We start from the raw sequence: 20,904 nt of genomic DNA, 5'->3' as shown, positions 1-20,904 counted from the left end.
ATGTAAAGCCCCAATCGGTGACCTCAATGTTGATCAATGTTCTTATGTTTTATTTTCTCGTCATTTATTTTCCTTTTTTTTTATAAAAAAAAACTTAGACAAAACTACAGTATATGTAGGACATAGTCTAGGCAAGCTGACATTTATGATAGTGCCTTTCTCATATTAATTGAAAAGATAGGATATTAATAGGATACATTATTTGCAATTTAAATTAAATTGCATTTTATTATCTATAGCAGAGACATATAATACATTATATGTCTCTGTCTATAGTAAGCCTATGGGAAAAAACTTCAAGTAAAGAACAGTGAATTTTATAACATATTCTATCGATTTTTACTGATAAATGTTATTTAGTAAAACATAATTTATCGAAATAGTTAAAGCATATAAGTATACATTTATGATTATATCAATGATTTTTTTAAATAGTAGTGTCCATATCTATTAAATAAGTCGAAACATATATACATGTAAAAAAAATCTGGGTGGTTGACAAGAGTTATCTCCACTTTTAAAGTTTTCAATGTTGGAACCGCTAAAGTGTGTTGACAACACCACAACAAAAAGAAAGAATTTTGGCAGAAAAAATATCGATAACACAAGTAAATTTGAAGTCTATTTATAGCATAAAAACATGAAAAAATCTACATAATATATAATGAACTTGTTTCACACAGACTTAATTGTAAACTGTTAACCTTGTTTAGGAATTTCGGTTGAGTTGACAAAGAATATACATTTTATCATCTTTTATTTTACAATTCCTTATACTTATGGGGTAGAATTTTTCTAGAATATCATTAGTTTTTACAGTAAGGATAGTAAGGGTTAGGTATTGTTAACGCTATTCAAGTACAGCAATTTATAGGTTGGTACACAAGCCCAGTTATATACAGGTATAGCTACAAAGGAAAAGTGAAGTCAATAGTAGAGGGTCCTGATACCGAAATCCCGGGGCTTAAAAACATGAAATACCAAGGTCCCTATTATGTAAAATTTTGTTAAAACCCCTCATTTAAAAAAGGAATTCCTTGAACCCATAAGGATCAATCCCGAAACCCTGAGCTTAGAAACGCCCGATCCTGGAGTCCTGATATTAAAAGGTCCTATCCCCCTCATAGTTCAAGTCATTCAGACAAGTGTAAAATATTATCAGGTCTACATCTATATGGTTGAAATGCAAAGGGTCTAAGACCAATCACACAAGTACTTATTTGGTCATATAATATGGTGCTCATTAAAAACATATTTACATGTGAAATTAAAATCAAATGTTTGTTGCGTAACTACTCTGTTAAATAAGATGTGAGGCTGTTCTTGAATGCCTCTGCATCATCTATATTTAACAGTCTTATTGGTAGGGTATTCCAGTCTTTGATGGTACGTGGAAAGAAGCTGTATTTGTAGGTGTTTGTTGAAGTTTGAAGGTTTCGAAATTTGCTTCAGTGGTATTGCTGTGTCAAGTGTTACAGCTCCACAAGTCATTATGAGGTCTACATTGTGATCAAAATCTCTCTTTAACCCTTTACTAAAAATGTATAATTGATTTAAAAAAAATTGTGAATCTTTGAATTCGTGATCACCACATAATAAAGTCATTATACCATTGAGCAACTCCTATTTTGTTTTTATTTGATTTTTATTTATTACTTTATAGAAAACCCATTTGATAATATCTTATACAGGTATTTGTTTGTAATCTCAATTATTTCTCTAAGTAGAAAATGGACTTTCTCATAGTTTTATCTATTGGAATTCCCATTATTAATCCACTCACTGCAACTCCTTCTAAAACCCTTAATAGAATTTATTGAAACTTTTCCAGAATCTAAACCTTCTAAAGTTATGCACCTTTTGATTTAGTTTTTGGATGAATTATTTTGTTTCTTCTAAAATCATGAAAATTCCAAAGAGTGTAAGATTATGGTTATAGTTTTGAAGGCTTTAATTGGTGGAAGTACACGTGCCTCTAGTTTTTTTTAAGAGATGTTAAATACTCTTTTCAATATTTCCAGATCTAGAGCATATATACAAAATTGTTGCTTTGTCTAACATAGTGGCTACTCTCCCTTTTAGTTCAAAATCTGTACAAAATAGATTTCTATAAATTTGTTTCTTGAAAATTTTTGTTTTCTGTATCTGTATAATACTCAAAATACTGAGTAAAACTTATCCTGGAAAATACAAACTATATTTTTAAAGCAGTAAACTTACATGTGTATACATGTATTAGTATTTCTTAAACAATTTCATTATTGTTTTTAAGGATGCCAAAGAAAGGTAAAAAGGGAAAGAAGAAAGGAGGGAAAAAGAAGAAAAAGACAGTAGCTGGAGCAGAAGACATTATACTGAGACTTTATAAATGTTATGAAAGAAATTGTGCTCTCACTGATTCCCAGATGTGCTCTGGAATCAAAAATGCTCTCAAGGCATGTCAAGAAAACACAACAGTTTTAGAAAAGGTATGAAACAGAATTTAACAAACACTTTCAATATTATTGCCCGAATCCGTACCGAGAGCAGTAGTCTTAGGGATCACTTGTATCAGAAAAACTTGGAATCAGACCCATTTTGTAAATGTAAACAGATAGAAACCTCAGAACACTTCCTTCTAAACTGTCCCAATTATCATCGAACTCGTGAAGCCCTTTTTGTTAACCTAGTTGGTACACTTAACATAGATATGTTACTTTATGGTGATCCGAACATTACCGATATAGACAATAAAAACAACTTTCTTATTGTCCAAGACTATATATTGAAAACTAAGAGATTCACATAATTATTCTTGTTGGCCCAACAACATGTCACCCAATATTAAAAATACTATCTGCATTATATTTTAATTTCCATTACATTTGATTTCTTTTTCCATGATATTATATTATATAATTGTACATTTTCTGTCCATTGTAATTGATTTTGCCATTTAAAAGGAGAGGAATTTGTATAAGTGACTTGTCACTTGTTTTCCTATCCATTGTATTGTATTTATGTTCGCATTTATTTATCTGTTTCTGAATAAATACTGTTTACACTAAAGGCCAAGGCCTTTGAACTCTACTTTTCTTGAAAAAATGTCAAATTTAAAACACAGACTTCATAGGAAGTGATCCATTGTATTAATGGGCACTTCTTTGAAATATATCTAGATTATGTTAATTGGATGCAATTTTTTTAAATAACTTTTTGTAATACCTAAATTTAAAATTGGATATGTCTATATAAACAACCAACAGTTTAATTTCTTTTTTATATTGAAAGTTTTGTTGCCTTAAAATAATATTGTATTGCAATTGATTGTTAATTTATTTTAACTGAAAACAAGTGCAAATCAAAATTCATCAATTATCTAACTGACAATACTCTATTGATTTTGTTTTAGTTCATCTTTGAAGGAGCAGTACCAGAAATTGAGGGTGCTTTACCAGTATTGATAGAACCTATACTAGCTGCTATTAGACAGGATAGATACATTTATATCAGAGATTTACATATATGGGAATATCCTATGTCTATTGAAAATGCTGCCACTCTGGTAAGAGACAAACTATGGATATTTCAAATGTTGATTCATTTTAAACTGTGTGAGAGCCTCATGTGTAATAAGGGTTATTTAACACATTAAAGTAACAAATATACATGATTAATTATGGTTAAAGTTGCTCATTCAAAAAAGATAAAAAATAAAAATAAAATAAAAGACAAATTTATTTATGATTCAATGCTTATTCCTTTATATGTAACATTCCTTATATTATTACTTAAGATCCCATTCAAAGTGAGGCATCTTACAACCTCAGACTAACAACTGATATTGTTATCTTTTAATATTTGTATATTTTTAGTTGAAAGTTGGAAGGACAACTTTTATTCATTTTTTAAAATGTATTTAAATGTAAAAATACTCAAAACACAAACAAGTCTATTATAAAATGCAAAAAGCTTAAATAATTCTATACACAGAATAGATAAAAAAAAAATACTAAACACAATGAAATTGATTCCTGCCTCTTTTTCTAATTCTGTTTAAAACCTACAATGGTGAATCCTAGCAGAGACATCAATCAAATTTTTTTTTACAGTCACATATTTCAGTTAAGCTTATTAGCATATTTTGTATAATTTTGTTTTATGTTTTAGGCCTTACTTATAGAGAGACAATGTTATCCCATGAGAGTTATAGAATTATCAGACTGTTTGTTAGAACCTTATGCAGCTAAGAGACTTTCTCGATCATTCAATATATGTCCGACACTTACACATGTTGTTCTAGATTATAATGAGTAAGTTTGATAATAGGAAAAATTCATAATGAAGATCAAAATGTATTCCTTTCTTACAGAAAAAAGTAAATGTTAATTGAGAAACAATTATGTTTTATTGAAAATAAAAGAAAGATCAGACAACATATTATACATATGTATTATACTTAGAACTAAGAACCATTTTCTATGTAAATTATCATTTATTTTTATATCTTTGAACAAGTATAAGGGAAATATAACCTGGCTTTTCAAAGCTGGATTTGAAGAAGACTTGAATAAAAACAATGTAATAATGAGTATAAATCTGCAAATTTTCACTGATGTCAAGTTTTATAAAATTTGATATCTTACCTGCAAATGTAATGTTACTCCAAAACATAAAAAAAACCATAAAATGCAAAAAGTAAAAAAGTGGAAAAAAAATATATACACAGAATAGATGGAAAAAAACTGATCACATTAATGAAATGGGATCTAAGGATATTTTTCTTTTCTTGTAGATTTGGTGATGAAGGTTGTAGAGATTTCTGTAAAGGATTAGAGCAGAATATTACATTGCTTTCCTTGAGTATGTGTTATTGTGATCTCACTCCTAAGTCAGGAGAATATATAGGAGATCTTGTATCCAAAACAGCTGTACGGTAGGTTCTTTGATTAGTTATAACAAAAGTATAAACATAACAAAAACTACAGACCCAGATTTATATTTACACAACACCCTCTGTATGACGTATTAGAGAAGCTAGATTGTCTCACCTGGTTTTCAAGAAAAAGAACATACCGTAGTTTAAGATAGAATTTAGATTTTTTCTACCAGAAACTAAATTAAACAAATTGAACATTTAGGAAACATTCTTCTGAAAGTCATAGGTGTTCAGTGCTTATTGTCGGAAATTCTGTAATTCCGTAATTCCGAAATTCCTCAACAAACCATTTTTTTCTAAACGCCTTCAGATATTGGACTGATTTTTGGTATGTGAGTTAACCATGATGAGTTACAGGATCAACTTTAAGTTTCGTTCCGCTCCACTAGTTTTGGCTGAAATTAAGGGCTTTGAACTTTGATAAATTATTGAAAATCACAGTTATAGGGCTGTTATACCAATTTTTTTTCTATACGCCTCCAGATTTTGAGCTGATGTTTGATATATGAGACTACCATTATGTTTGTGTCCACATGTGTTTATATTGAAATTGCAGGTTTTTCAACTTTTTGGGACCGGGCCATCCATGTCGCTTTGACACATCTATTTTTTTTTAAATTGTAGTGAATTGTATTTAAATGGAAACAATCTCGAATGTGATGGAGCTATGAAGATAATTAAATTATGTACGGAACAAGCAGAATATGAGGCCATCAAGAGGGCAGAGGAGATAAAAAGAAAGGAGGAAGAAGAGGCTGAAAAGGCTGCTAAAGGTTGGAAAATAATTTATATTCAGATTTGCCCAAATTAGAAATAAAATTCTTGATGCATTAGCATTACCCCATGAATAAATTATCTAAAAGCTTTTTATGAGTAAAGATTTGGTTTAAAGGGAATTAAAATAATAAAATTTAAAGAAATTGATTTCTTTAAAAAAATATTTTTTTTTACATAAATAGGTTTTCAGTGTTTTTTGGTCAGCAGTTTTGAAATGCCTCTTGAAGTTTTCTGCCTTTTGGATTTGTAACGTTGCCCATACTTATGTATCTGATGCACAATACTGTCAATTAATGGTATCAATGTAAGTGTAATTTAATTTATTGAATCCCAATTACTGTGGATTCATTTTTATTCGTGGTATACCAATTTTCGTGGGTTTCGTGGGTCACAGCGAACCACGAATTTAAGAATTCAACGAAGAATAATCCTGATAAATGTGTATGGAGTCGGATGTTTATTTCCGGTTATGTTATGCAGTTCTAGTATAGTGTTGACTAGCGATAAACATTGTAACATAACACATGTTTTCTTATTGAAAGAAGATACAAGTATTTTAATTAAATCAATAATAAATTTATCGAATATCAGTTGTAATTTACTTTTTAAAATTGAATAAAACTGTTCATGGAAAATAATTGCAAGTTGTTGATTACCGTGCCATAGTTTGGTTTACTAGTGATTAAAAATCAATAGGATTAAGTACGGGGATATTGCCCGTAGGTAGTATTGTTTATGACAGGAACATTTATTTTCACACCTTTTACTTATATGACTGTTTATTATATCGTGATTAGGGAAATGAGCTTTCAATCATAAAGTTTTGATTGCCTTAATTATAGAATCCTGACATTTATAAATTGTAAAACAAACAAATAATTAGTTGTCTTTGTCCATTATTGTACTATAAGTTGTAATATAAGTTTTCAATGAACACTTTAACCTAAAATGACCAAGCGAGGAATTTGACAATTCAAAACTTTTTCAATGAATTCCTTCTTTTTTGTTTGTTTTATTATTGATCCTGAGTATTGATCAAACCAAGGAGGTTATATGAATTTCTAAATCAAAAAGAAGTTCACGAATTAAGTATCTGATTTTTTTCTTCTTTTGTAATCAGCGATCCACGAATTTACGTATACCACGAAACGTCTTTTCTTATCTATCCACGAAAATTGATACCCACGAAAATAAATGAATCCACAGTAGCTGATCCAGATTTTAAAAAAATATCTGAAATAATAAATTAGAATATTGTTTTGCAAATGCCAACTTGACATTTAAAAACAAACTGCAACTCATTCAAAATTTTTTTTTTAATGATTAATCAAAACATAATCAGAAAATAATAAAATATTGCAGAAAAAGAATTGGGCTACAGATCTGGTGAGATGTCAGCTTCAGACAAAGAATCCGTTCCAGGATCTGGAAAAAAGAAAAAGAAAAAAGGTAATACATTATAGTCATTGTTTAGTGTGTGAATGAAGATGAAAAAGATTAATACAAGGTATATTGGCCGTGAGGTTATTCACATTAGAAAAGATGGCATTTAAAATATGATTCAGACAAACATGTAATCTCGGATTTTTTTTGTATTATGAAAAGCAGACTTCTAAAATAATATTTTTTTATAGGCAGTCAGTTTGGGCAGAATTTGTCAGAATAAGCTAAAAAATAAAGCTGATATATAATTGACTTCCAAGTTAATAATTTAACCTCCGCCAGTAAGCAGAGAAAACATAACACATGTGATCGTTAGAAAGGCACATTTAATAATGATGATGAGGCGGTAAACAGTAAAGGGAAATAACACATCAATCATACATGTATAACCATAACACATGGAGTAAGGGAGATAATACAGATTAATACATGTGACAATCAATACAATACATTGGCGCAACTTCTTTTCTCCTTTAAAGTCTCCCTCTCTCTCTCTCTTTACAATTGTCAACTAATAATCTCTGTTATTATAAGAACATGAATGAAAATAAATGTTATTAATATGCATAAACTAAACACATAGCTATCAATAAGAAACAAAATAATTCTGACATTTTTTTTTCTCCTTTAAAGTCTCTATATCTTCATCAAATACATATTACTATATAAGTAGTTAGGCAAAAAATACTTTGCATATACATTGTTGTAAACATAAAAATAAGCAGTAATTGAAAAACGACGTACATTTTGTTGTATCTCTTAAACAATTTACCCAAGGTGACGAGTGAGCATTACATTTAAAAGGAAATGAAATCTTTAAACCACGCTGGCTTTTTCAATTCGGAACGCTTACGGAGAACGCGCTTATCTTGTTCAGTGCTCGAGTTACCAAGTGTCAAGTCATGTTCGAGACTATTATCATGTTGCGCAGTCGGTTGTCCAGACTTTCAACGTCGTCGATATTTTCGCAAATAAGAATAGGCGGGGGCTCCGCGCGATCTGGTGGTAGGTCACGGATAGGCCCAGGAAGGCTATCTTCGTCATGGCCATCTGAATCAGACTCCTGATTGTAGACATTCTGAGAATATCTTGGATTTTGCTGGGCACTAATAGTGTTTAAAACTTTATAACATTCCGAAAGTTTTACTTTGTAGGACGAGGCGCGGAGTTGATTGCCTGAGAATTTTTTGATGAAACACCATTCGCCATCACGGGCTACAACAAGGTATCGATCTCGCGATTGGGTCTTTGATCTGTCGGTATATAGGTAAACCAAATCCCCTATATTAATATCAGGGGTCGGACGACCGGGTCGACTACATTTAGACTTTTCGCTAAATCCGTGATTTTTATTTCGAGCCTCGTGTTGTGCGCAAATAAGGTTCATGTCAGAAATTGGCAACTGTTCATGAGTAAACTGACTTCTTTGAGTCCATAGTTCGCGGGAGGACAATCCACGCTGGCGAAGCCTAGAATTAAGTCTCGTAGTAGCTATAACTAGTGTATTTTCAGATAGAGGAGAATGATCGCGTTCCTCACGAAGTAACTCGTCTTCGAGCTCAGCGATGGCTTTATCGGCAACTGGATTTTTGTTCCGATTTTTAACACGGCCAATTTCAATTGATATGTTGAGTTGCTTTAAGTATGAATCGTCACATAAAGGGCGAAAACCCGGGGCCGGGTCAACTCGAACGACAACACTTAGACCGTTTAAAGGCTTTAAAGGTATCAATAAGTGTATGAGCCCATCTCGCAAGCTACCAAGTTTTTCGTCTTTGATAAAGCATGTACTAGTGTACGACGTTACAGTTTCTCTGACGACCAGTATGAGTTGACGGTTGCGCTTAAGAACGTCGGCCACGTAAGATATGCCAACCAAGTCCGGTGGGTCTTCTGAAGACTGCTCGACGAGGCTCTTAGGGAACCGTTTTAAAGACGCGCACGTGTGACAGGAGTCACTAGCCTGTTCGGCCGCCTTTGGCATGTCCAAAGCGTAAAAGTGACGTTTTAAAACGAGATTTAATTGGTGTTTTGACGGATGGTCCAACTTAATATGTAGAGCAGTGACGAGTCCGTCAAGAACGTTACGTGGAACAATGATCAATTCGTTGGGTGGAGCAAGAGGATCACAACGTCGAACAACTAACAAACCGTCTTTGGCGATTGATGCAACATTCAGGTAACGTTTGACGTCTTTGATGTTTGTCAGTTTTTTGGAGGGCCGAGTGCCTTGTTTTAAATGAGCGTGAGTGCGTCTAAGATCAGGGCATTCTGATTGAATATTAATCCAGGCCGACCTGGTGGTGAAAGGTAAGCGAAATTCGTCATTGAGAACGTCTTGAATGCTTACGGCTCGAACGACAGAATCTTCGGTACGCGATATAAAGCAACAAACCTGACAATTAGGCTCTGTACAAACGGGAGCGTTTCTGCTTGCAAAGTCGGATGGAATATTTGCACGACCGGATAAATGGTTGACGCTGACCTGATATCGGCTTACAACAGAAAGAAACGATGTGACACGCGGACTGGCCGAAAATTCACCGCGACATAGTTTTTCAAATCCCTGTACGCATGGTTTACTATCTGTCAACACATTAGCTTGCAGTTTTGACTGGATAATAAAGGGACTGAAATGTTTGACACTAGCGGCAATGGAAAGCGCTTCGATTTCACACGGTAGCCACAACACTTGATGTTTACGCAACTTAGCACTGAAAAATCCTGCTAAGGACACTTTATCGTCACGATTTATGTAAAGGGTCGCTCCGATACCGCGTTTAGTGACGGAACCGTCTGTGACTATCCACAGTTGATCACTGCATTTAGGTAGCGTGATGGCTTTACGGGAGCTCAGAGACTTTTGGGCAAACTCGAAATGTTCTCTTAGCGTGTCGGACCAAATAATTTTGTCAGCTGATTTCATACCACTTATTTTCTCTTCTAATGGGGCAATTAAGTTGGAACAATTCGGAATGACGCGGCTTAGCATCTTGTACGCACCGATAAATGATCGAAGACCTCGCACAGTGTCTGGTACGGGACACGAGGCTAGTGTTGCTACTCTGTGTGTGCTAGCGGAAATCGAACCCTGTGACCAAATCCAACCTAGGATTGTTATGGATTTTGGGCAAATAACAGTTTTGCTAGGTGATAGGCAAATTCCTGATTTTTGTAGCGACTGAAGAACGCACTCCCAATTGTATAAAAGCTCCTCCGGGGTATTACCGCCACAAAATAAGTCATCTGCCAACTTAGCTACGCAACCTTTTTGTAAGAAATCCCCCACTATACGACACATTAGTTCTTCAAGAGCCGTTTCGGAACCAGGCATTCCCATCGCACAACGTGTATATACGCGAACTCCACGGTAAGGGGTCGCGACTCCGCAATACTTCATCGAATCTTTTGCCAGTGGGATTTGGTAAAATGCGCTCGTAAGATCAGACTTGATTATATATTTCCACTGTGCGATCGTACGGAGTGTGGAATCCACGTCAGGCATAAGAGAGGGTTGCGGCTTACTATATCTGCCAACATCGGCAAATGCTGTTACAAGTCGGAAACCACCGGAAGCTTTTTTGACAAGAAATGAAGGGTTAATATACTCGACTGAAATTCCGACGTCTTCGGGTTTACGGAACACTCCTTTACATTCCAATTCGTCAAATTTGTTTTGGAGTTCTACCAAATTATTTTTTGAATACTGTGGCATTCTACCTTTCCGTTGGGGAGGCTGGACAGGACCCATATTAACAGATGCTTCAAAAGGACCTATTTCCCCATTATAACCTTCAAAGTTAGGACTAAAAACTTCACTGAACTTTCGAAGAAGTTCATTAAACTGGGTTTGGAGATCTGGACTAAGTAAATTATCTGGGTCTACAGAGACTTGTTTGAAAAATTGGGAAGTATGTGTGGAGTCTATGTAGTTTGCTGTTTTTATGTCACGGATATTGTCCGGAGCCTCTGGTGCGTTGTCTATGGTAGTCGTAAGTCGTACTCGACAGAAATGTTCATTTCGTTGTATGAACTGCGGTACCGACGTGTCATTCACGATGCGTATTTTGCCTGCGACGGACTGAGCAATTTGGGGACTGGGCCAATCTTTAGTACGAGAAGCGTCAGTGTGAGGCTCGACCGCGAGAATGCAATCCGATTCTATTTCCGATGGGATGTCGTATTCGCCGTAACATCCTGGCCAAACTACTGAACTTGCTGATGGAGCCCGGATAAGAAAGGCCTGTGTTCTACGTACGCGAGTATTACTAGAGTTAAGTTCCTCGTTTGGGCTACCATACATAACAGTTATCTTGTCTCGTATTACGATTTTATGTTTGCTAGGGAAAATCGCGATGTCGTTCGATGACATGAAAGGAATACCGGCGAGTATATCAACGTCCAAGTCGTTCACTACTAGGGCCTCTAACTGTAACTCGATTCCGTCTCTCGAAAGTGTGAAATGACATTCACCAACTATATTTAACGGGGTAACACCGTCAGCTTGTAAAGCGGAATGGTTGCTCTTCTTGATTGTTACGCCGATGTAATCCGCGGAAGAAGCTTTTATCATACTCACCTCAGGGCCCGTATCTAGTGTTAGCTCAAGCGGGAAATGTTTATAAAATGCCTTAAAGTAAGGGGACTGTTTAGTGCTCACCCGTCTTAAAGCAGATACAACTCTAAGCTTACTAGGACCTACATTATCATTTAAAAATGAGACTTGTTCATTATCAACATTGTCCTCAGACTCACTATCACCTACTTCTGTACAATAAGATTGCCTTACTCTGGACATATATTGTTTGTCTTCATCAGGTAAATATTTACAAGTACTTAAAAAATGTTGGGATGGACGACCTGCTTGCTTACATAAAATACAACACTTTATTTGACGACCAGTTCTTATACTACCTGTTTTTTTTGCACTTCTGTCAAAATGTTTGTCTTTTATTGACGCCCGTAAAACCTTGGCATCGGTGGCTGAATGAATTTCGTCAAGTAAACTATCAAGTGCCTGTGAAATTTCAGGTTTCAAAGAAGCTAATGTTTTTGACCGTAACTCAGTTCCATATCGCTGCTTCACTAGGTTGGGCAAGTCACGATTAATAAGTCTTAACCAAGTTAGTACAATCAGGTTTTCCAAAGAAGGCGATAGTTCTTCGTCGGCTTCAGGTACTTCTCCGTGGTGATGAATATTGCCACCAGCACGAAGCATATTGTCTTCTATAAAACTAGCCAATCGCTGAAATAAGTCCTCAGGACGCTCGTCTGGTTCCAAAAAGATGCTATTAAAGTCAAGAAAGTGTCCACCAGTAGACTGAAATCCGTAGTGTAGACGAATTGACTGCCAAATAGAATTAATGGATGTCGAATTTTTAATTATAGTGTTTCTTGAAATAATCGGACAGTAATTTGCTATTTGCCCAAGCATAAGGTCCAAATGTGTGCACTTTTGGGCTGCTGTTCGTCGGTTAGCTTCGGCAACCGCCTCGCCATCGTCAACAATGCCACGTAAAGGATTGGCGTTGGTTTTCTTCAGCCATGTAAATCCATCTACAAGGAACGCTGCGAAGTTTTGATCAAGGGACAAGGTATATTGTAAGTTTTGTCTCCATGCTTCAAACGATGTTATTGTTTCAAGTTTTGAGAGTGACCATTGTTTTGGAGCACGTGTGCCTGCCATTTTGTAAAGATCAGTTAAGTCCAACAATAGAAAATGTTGTCGTGTTAGTCAGAATAAATGACAAATTTTCCTGCTCACCTTTTACTTTTAGAGTGGAATAATGTTCAAATTGTTGAGTTATTTGAGATGTGGGTTTCTTAAACCGCTGCCGCCACGCCAGTAAGCAGAGAAAACATAACACATGTGATCGTTAGAAAGGCACATTTAATAATGATGATGAGGCGGTAAACAGTAAAGGGAAATAACCCATCAATCATACATGTATAACCATAACACATGGAGTAAGGGAGATAATACAGATTAATACATGTGACAATCAATACAATACATTGGCGCTCATGCGAATTGGTTTAACTTCTTAGTTTAAGATGGGTTACACAAGTACTAGGCGTGTTAAACTATTAAAGGAAAAGAATATCAAGATAAAACAAGATTAAACCAGTTCTTTTGACTGATTTGATTCACCAAAAATCATATTCATACAGGTACACATTATGATTTAAATATTTAGTTGTGGCTGCCATAGGCAATTGTGAAATCAAGTGTTAATTACACTTGACTGTCTGACCTTCAGTTTGTCCCATTCTACACATTCTAACTTTTGCTTGCCTCATGCAAATTTTATGAATCTCGTACACATTGCTAAGAACCACAACAGTCAGACAGAGTTCGAACTTTGGTTGTGAGTAATTTACTAGTATAGAGTTATGTCCCTTTTTAACTTGGAAAATTGCAAAGCTTGAGTGGGACCATTCATGTCCGGAGGCACATCCTTTTTTTGTTTTTACCTACAAACAGGGAAAAGTCTAATTGCTCAAAAACAAATTTGAGATTTGTCCAGCTATCCCCTTCTACAGTTTTTGAGCTACAGCTGTACTATTTTGTACGTTGTTTGTACATAAAACCTTTGTTCAGCTGTTGTCTGCTCTATGGCCAAGTTGTTGTCGCTTTGACACATTCCCCATTTCCATTCTCAATTTTATGTCCACAAGATTTCAAATCTTTTTTCTTCAAAAATTCTCAAAATAATAGTAGTTGGATTTTACATAGTATTAAATTTATAACTTCTTATGATCTGAATCATCAAAATATTATTTGAATGAAAAAGAGTATAAATTTTTGGGAACTTTCATTGTTATTTTTTAACATATCTGTATGATATGTTATGTGAAAATTGAGAGAATGGTGTCAATGTAGTATTTTTGTCGAGCCTTCGACTTTAGTCGAAAAAGCGAGACTAAGCGATCCTACTTTCCGTCGGCGTCGGCGGCTTCGTCGGCGGCGTCCACAAATATTCACTCTGTGGTTAAAGTTTTTGAAATTTGAATAACTTTCTTAAACTATACTGGATTTCTACCAAACTTGGACAGAAGCTTGTTTATGATCATAAGATAGTATCCAGAAGTAAATTTTGTTAAAAAAAAATTCCATTTTTTCCGTAGTTTACTTAAAAATGGACTTAGTTTTTTTCTGCGGGGAAATATTACATTCACTCTGTGGTTAAAGTTTTTAGAATTTTAATAACCTTCTTAAACTATCCTGGGTTTGAACCAAATTTTGACAGAAGCTTGTTTATGATCATAAGAAAGTATCCAGAAGTAAATATTGTAAAAAGATAACTCCATTTTTTCTGTATTTTACTTTTAAATGGACTTAGATTTTCTTTCAGTTAATATTACATACAGTCTGCAGTTTAAGTTTTCAAAACATTAGTTAGATTCATTAACTATACTAGATTTTTACCAAACTTGGACAGAAGCTTCTTACAATCAAAAGATAGTATCAAGAGGAATTTTTTTATTGATTTTTTCCTCATTTTTTGTTGAGCCTGCGATTAACAGCAAAAGTAGGCGAGACACTGGGTTCCGCGGAACCCTTACAATTTTTGATACCTCATGTTTAATTTTCAGGCAAAAAGAAGAAAAAGAAAGAACCACCACCACCACCCCCTGTAGGCCCCTGGATATACAAGTTACACATCAATGACAATGGAATAGATGGACTTGCATTTGGAAAAGAGTTTGCTCCATTGATATTCATTAGAGAATTGAAAAAGTATATATAGTTAGCTTCATGTGTTGAATATTGCTTTCAACATGATTTTTAAAACAAGATTATTTTTTCGTATCTTTCAAACAGTTCATTTTTTTTAAGTATAACACAAAAAAATGTTTGTATATTAGGAATAATGATTTGCAGTTATATTGTTTAATAATTGCAAATTACTTCTCAATTCTTGGAATAACTTTTACATGATGACTGTATTATACAGAATGAATCCAAGGTTTTAATTGTGAAGAACATATAGAACTAGTCACTGAGTTTTAAGGAAAGTAATTTACAATCTTTTAATCATTGAACTTTTTCATATCAACAAAAATTCAGATGTTAAACAGTTTTTGAATTGTCATAAAATTTATTTTGGCTTTTAAATCATCCATCTCCATAGTCCAGAAATGATGAATTATGAATAACCTATACTTTCAGATTACTCATGCATTCAGAGTGCTTTGAAGAGTTAGATTTAGATGATAACTTGATTGGAGATCTAGGAGGAAAAGAGATTCTAGAAGGATTAGAATACAGAAAAGAAGGTTCTTATAGAAAAAATATTTTTTTTTAACTTCTAAAATCTTTAATTAATAAGTAATTGTTTACTTTGGGGGAATCTGTATCAGACATCAGTTTAAGTTAAGGGTTAAGCCAGGGTTTTATTTTCAGCCAGTTCTTGTTTTTTAAGCGGTTCGGCGAGTGCTACATGTCAGAACATTAAAAAATTTGTTTTCCTGGTTTCTAGATGGTAATGAATTACCTGAGAAGCATTTGATGAATGTAAAAAAAAAGAAGATGTGATATGATTTCCAATGAGACAACTCTTTACAAGAGACCAAATGACACAGAAATTAGCAACTCTTTATATTTTAACACATTGTTCTGAAACAAAAAATACAGGTCACATTCAATTTGAATTTCGGTATGGCATTTACTGTTTTTTGCAGGGCAGGAATATCTATGATTCATATTATACCTTATTTTGTATTGTTCTATAAATTTTGTTATCATTAATAGGGATAGCTTTATAAATTGAAAGACATTTTTTTATCACGATTAGAAATGACATTCCGGTAATTTTTTAATAGAAATGTGAAATAGTTTTTATATTGCATAGGCCCTACATATTAATCACATAAACATAAAGTTAATTTTATTCTCCCCATTGCAAATATCTGCGATAATCATAACTTAAACATATAATCATTCATATTGTTAAACAGAGACAAAACTAGGAGGAGTAAAAGTATTAACTACACACAGAATGAAGACAGATACATTTAATAGTATTATAAAATTAGGATCTGGATTAAAAAAGAAGAAAAAGAAAGGCGGGAAAAAGGTATTGTACAAAACAGATTTAAAGTTTTAAATCATTTTATAATTAGATTATGAGAGGCTTTGTGTTATGCATTACTTATTACACTGTTTAATGTACATAAAAATACCAAGATGAAAATGTGTTTGATTATTAAGAAACTAGCTTGTTTGTGCAGCTAGGTACTGTCCTATTAATGAAAATAAGAAGATGTGGTATTTATTGCCGAGTGAATGAGAGGACTTTCCATCAGAGACACAATAGCATAGAAGTTAACAACTACAGGTCACAGTCTTCAACAATGACAAAGCCTATACTGCTTAGTCAGCTATAAAAGGCCCTGTAATGTACATTTTCAATCACTGCCACACAAGCTTTTTTAATTTTGGCTCTCATTATGAGGATACTATTTGAAAAAATGGAAAAGTAGTCTTCAAATCATCAATCAAATGGGTTTGAAAGAAAGAGAGATTAGTAGAGAAGTAGAAAGAGAGATTGATTTTTAATATCTGAGGGAATATATGCATGTTAATTTTTTATGAAGGTAAAATTCACACTAAAATTTGCACAACATTCTTTGAGAATGATAATGTTATTTTCTCTTATTTAGTCTTTTAAAATTATCTTTAAAATATATATATTCTAACTTAATTAATGTTGTGTTAATGTACTTTTCAGAAAAAGAAGAAGTGAAAATCTATCAAGCCTCCTATTATGAGAACTGAACTGCGCAAGCAGTAGTTGGAAGGTCAATCTCGGGACCAATCTAATCAAGAGATTTTAACCATCTTCATTGCATGTGCTTAGTGAACAAACTGACTGAATGAGGATCTTTAACAGTATTTAACTTTGAGGATGTATCAGCACAATGAAGTTTTCTTAGTTATTTTGTCTATGTGTGACCTCTTTAAACATTCATTCATGCTTCAAAACAACACAAAATTATTTTTGACCTTTTGTTACTCATGATAATGTGTATACTTTTAACCTAGGATTATGTTGATGTACAACGAAACATGTATTTCTAATCAAATCTGACTTGACATAACAGTGTAAAAATTTTTATCTTGAGCATTGCGTTCTTGCAAAGATTTAAATTTATTTATGGCCTAATGTTCAATAAAAATATGTTAGTAAGAAATGGTGAAATGATTAAATATTACATGCATGCATTTTGATATTTTAAATAGGCTACACCGCATAAAGTACCATAGGGTTAAAATCCTAAGATAAGAAATATATTTTAAAGAATTATAGACATGTAGAAAATGTATAGTTAAAAGGAAGTCTTTACAGTTTCATTTGTAATATTAAAGATTTTAAAATAAATTTAAGTCATCAATGAAATATGATTCCTTAATTGTTACCTTATGTTTTGCAGGTGATCAGATTGCAATTACTCTAGGCAAATTCCAACCATACTGCAAAATTTTGCAAAATTCCAACAAAAAAGAAATTATTATTAACACTTGCTTTTTAAAACTAATTCATTAAGAATTTTTCTACTTTTGTTTATTTTTCTACTTTTTATTTATTGTAGAAGATTTTGTTTTTCACACTATTAGAATGAACAAAACAGTTCTGGACATTGCATGTTTAATATTATACTAACAGTTATCTCCCCCTGAAACGGTATTCACTCCCCTTAACCAACAACAATTATGAAGAAACACATTCCTTTTCACTCCTATGTAATTTTTTTTAAAATTAGACCAATGTGATAGTGCAATTTATCAGAATATTATTAAACATTTATTTACTAACTCTCATTGCAATATATAAACATTCATGGTTGTGAGTCTCAGAGATTTAAGCAACAATTAAATATTGTTTACAGCTTTTACATTAATGCTAGCAAGACAAATCTTTCTTTGGTTTGCTTGCTTTGTTTGTATGATTGTTTGCTCAAGCATGGCAATTAAGATAGGTGGGGCTTCGGTTTGTATACATCATATTTAAACTTAATATTTTTATGACATTGACCTGCATAAACTCCGATTTAAACAAAAAAATTACCACGGACGGAGAAGATATAAATCTATAAGTTCAGTTATTTCCATGTGTGCCCTTCAATTATGTGACTCAAGAAAAAAATTCAAAAAATGGGTAACAATTGTATCGAAAAGAGAAAATCAAGTGCACCTTTTTATGTTAGGGTGTGTTTGAGATGAATATTTTGTTTTGAAAACGTACAAAGCAAGAGTATTTGATACATCATCTCGCTTCATATTCTATCATTTTTATAAAACAAAGCTACAGGTTGAGTTTATAACATAAAAAAAATCACAGTACTAAAAGATGAAGTATATAGGTCAAATGAAATACCTATCTAATGAATCACAAAATCAGAGAAGGTGTGTTCGAATAGCTATTTTTTTTTACTAAAAATATTTGACGACAGCTTTTTAAGTTGGATAATGAAAATGCATATCTTCGAGAAAAAAATCATTGTGAAAATTAACTGGGGATATAATTTTGACGAAGTAGAAGTAGAATCCTGCCTGTATTGTATATTTACAGGTAAGGAAACATGATGTATACAAGCTGAAGCCCCGCCTATCTTTATTGCCATGCTTGAGCAAACATTGATACAAACAAAGCAAGCAAGCCAAACAAAGATCTGTCTTGCTAGCATTAATGTAAAAGCTGTAAAAGAAAAAAGAATTTTGCTGTTGTAAATTTTAGCTCTGTTTTTGTTTAGTCATATAGTTATGTTTTTACTCATTTACCAACATATCATTGTGTATCATCAAAATTGATGTGTCAGACAAAATTTATAGCTTCTTTAGATTGGCTGCTGGACAATTTGTACTTGGAGTTTTGCGTAAAAGGATTGCATATTTAAAAAGCTTACAAGTTATACATGTACCTGAAACTTTGTTGTAGTTACATTTTTTCCACATGTTTTAAGCATAAAATGTACTTAACACTGTTTTTCTGCAATCATAATAGCTTTGTTATTATTTTTCTAATTTTCATTGAAGCATGGTGTGCATGAATATGTTGTACTATGACATCTTTGAATAGTGCAAAAGTACAACTTTGAGAAATTTTACAGCCTGTAGACCAGTTTCATCTTTCACTTTTACATCAAGTCATCTTGTTGTATAAAGCAGACATGGATTTACAGCTGTAACAATGGCTTAACATTATATATGATTTCAGATTGGGGACATTTAAAGTAAATAACATTTTTTAACAACACTGACCATTGATGTAAACATCTTGTAAAAATCTTCCAAATTTCAGGCTTTTTAAAATGTTGACACCGCTGTCAGTGTAAATGGTTGATAGTTGTAGATAATTTAAGGACAAAATTCATCAGTTAAATCATGCCATTAATAAAATTGTTTGGTTTCAGCTTTTTAGTGTTTTGTTTTTAGAATTTAATATAAAACGTAATTTGGAATCAGCTATTTCATTTATGATTTTTAGTAGACTGCAAGATTTTAAAGGTTTTATTATACATTGTATGTTTATGTAGTTTTTTTTGGATATCCACTTGGACTACTCTGTGATATGCCAGTTGGCTTATCATTAGCTCAAAGGAGCAGTGGCAGCTATTGCAATCATTATACAACCTTCTTTTTTTTTTTTTAAATTTATGTGAATCTATCCGCTCATTTTATAGTTGATGATTCTTTGTACAACCAAGAAATAACCCTAATGACAGTTTCATGTGAATGAATAGACCACTTTCGAGTTCATCCGTCACCGGCAAAAACTCGTCAATTACGCACGCCTTTATGACGTCATTTACCAGATAGAGGGGCTCGCCTGTATCCCTGCACTATTTACGTTCATCAAGCGTCTTAGTGATCGTTTTTGTGCAGGATAAACTAGAAATAATGGTTGCTCTGTAGGTACTTACTGACAATTCCCTAATGACAGCAGTGTTGATTGTCTATTTTTAGAATTCAATTTGCCGAATAATTCGTACAATATAGAATTATAATTTTCCAACCACTCGCTCAACCTTGTAAGGAAGTGACGACGCCCCTAAACGCACAGATGACTGCGATAAAGGCGCGTATAATTGACGAGTTTTTTCAGGTGACGGATGAACTCGAAAGTTGTCTATTGTTTTGAAACAACCTACAAAATATTTGCTATTCCTATGATGATAGTTAACAAGCATTTTATTATTATTTGGAGTCTACACCTCATCAGGATTCTGATGGTTTAAATTATTTATGTTATATTTTACATAATGGCATTGTGTCCTTATATCTGCTTACTTTCTTCTTTTTTTTGGATAGTTTTTCCTCATATTTTAATTATCAAAAATGTTGTATGGCTTTTTGTATCAAATAATAATGTATGCACTGAGGATTATTGTTGAATTATTTAATCTTTCAAAAATTGCACCAACTTTTCCAATATATCTGAAAAAAATGGTGTAAATTTATATTAAATGTTGCTTATTCTTTGTTTTGTAATCATGCTAAGTTATAAAAAAAGAAGCTTTAATAAGAAACTTAAATGCTAGAACATATACTTAGTGAAGCTTTTTATACCGTGATATGTGTTAGTGTGCCAACTCTGTTAACTTGATAAGCATGTGAATTTTTACATATATATATTTATACTATAATTGCAAAGATGCATTTATTATTTAAAATAAAACAATTGTCAATCAATTATTTGCTTTATCATTTGCATGTACTTTGGATTAATTTATTTTTCGGGCTACCAATTTTCAACCATTAC

At 33.0% G+C, this 20,904-nt stretch overlaps 1 protein-coding gene across 1 annotated transcript; it reads left to right on the top strand.

Annotated features, from left to right (window-relative positions):
• Window positions 1–358: 358 nt before the first annotated feature.
• LOC134712232 (uncharacterized) lies at window positions 359–18,028 on the top strand. Its single transcript, XM_063573579.1, has 11 exons — window positions 359–608; window positions 2,273–2,468; window positions 3,392–3,544; window positions 4,150–4,292; window positions 4,775–4,915; window positions 5,543–5,691; window positions 7,058–7,144; window positions 14,735–14,879; window positions 15,312–15,418; window positions 16,100–16,218; window positions 16,873–18,028. Exons 2-11 carry the CDS (start codon window positions 2,274–2,276, stop codon window positions 16,885–16,887), a joined length of 1,254 nt encoding a protein of 417 aa, XP_063429649.1. The 5' UTR covers window positions 359–608; window position 2,273; the 3' UTR covers window positions 16,888–18,028.
• Window positions 18,029–20,904: the final 2,876 nt, after the last annotated feature.

The sequence above is a fragment of the Mytilus trossulus genome, chromosome 3 (genome assembly GCF_036588685.1).
Source record: "Mytilus trossulus isolate FHL-02 chromosome 3, PNRI_Mtr1.1.1.hap1, whole genome shotgun sequence".
NCBI lineage: Eukaryota > Metazoa > Mollusca > Bivalvia > Mytilida > Mytilidae > Mytilus > Mytilus trossulus.
The sequence above is the reverse complement of the archived record's forward strand: the minus strand, read 5'-3'. Positions and strand labels throughout refer to the sequence as shown.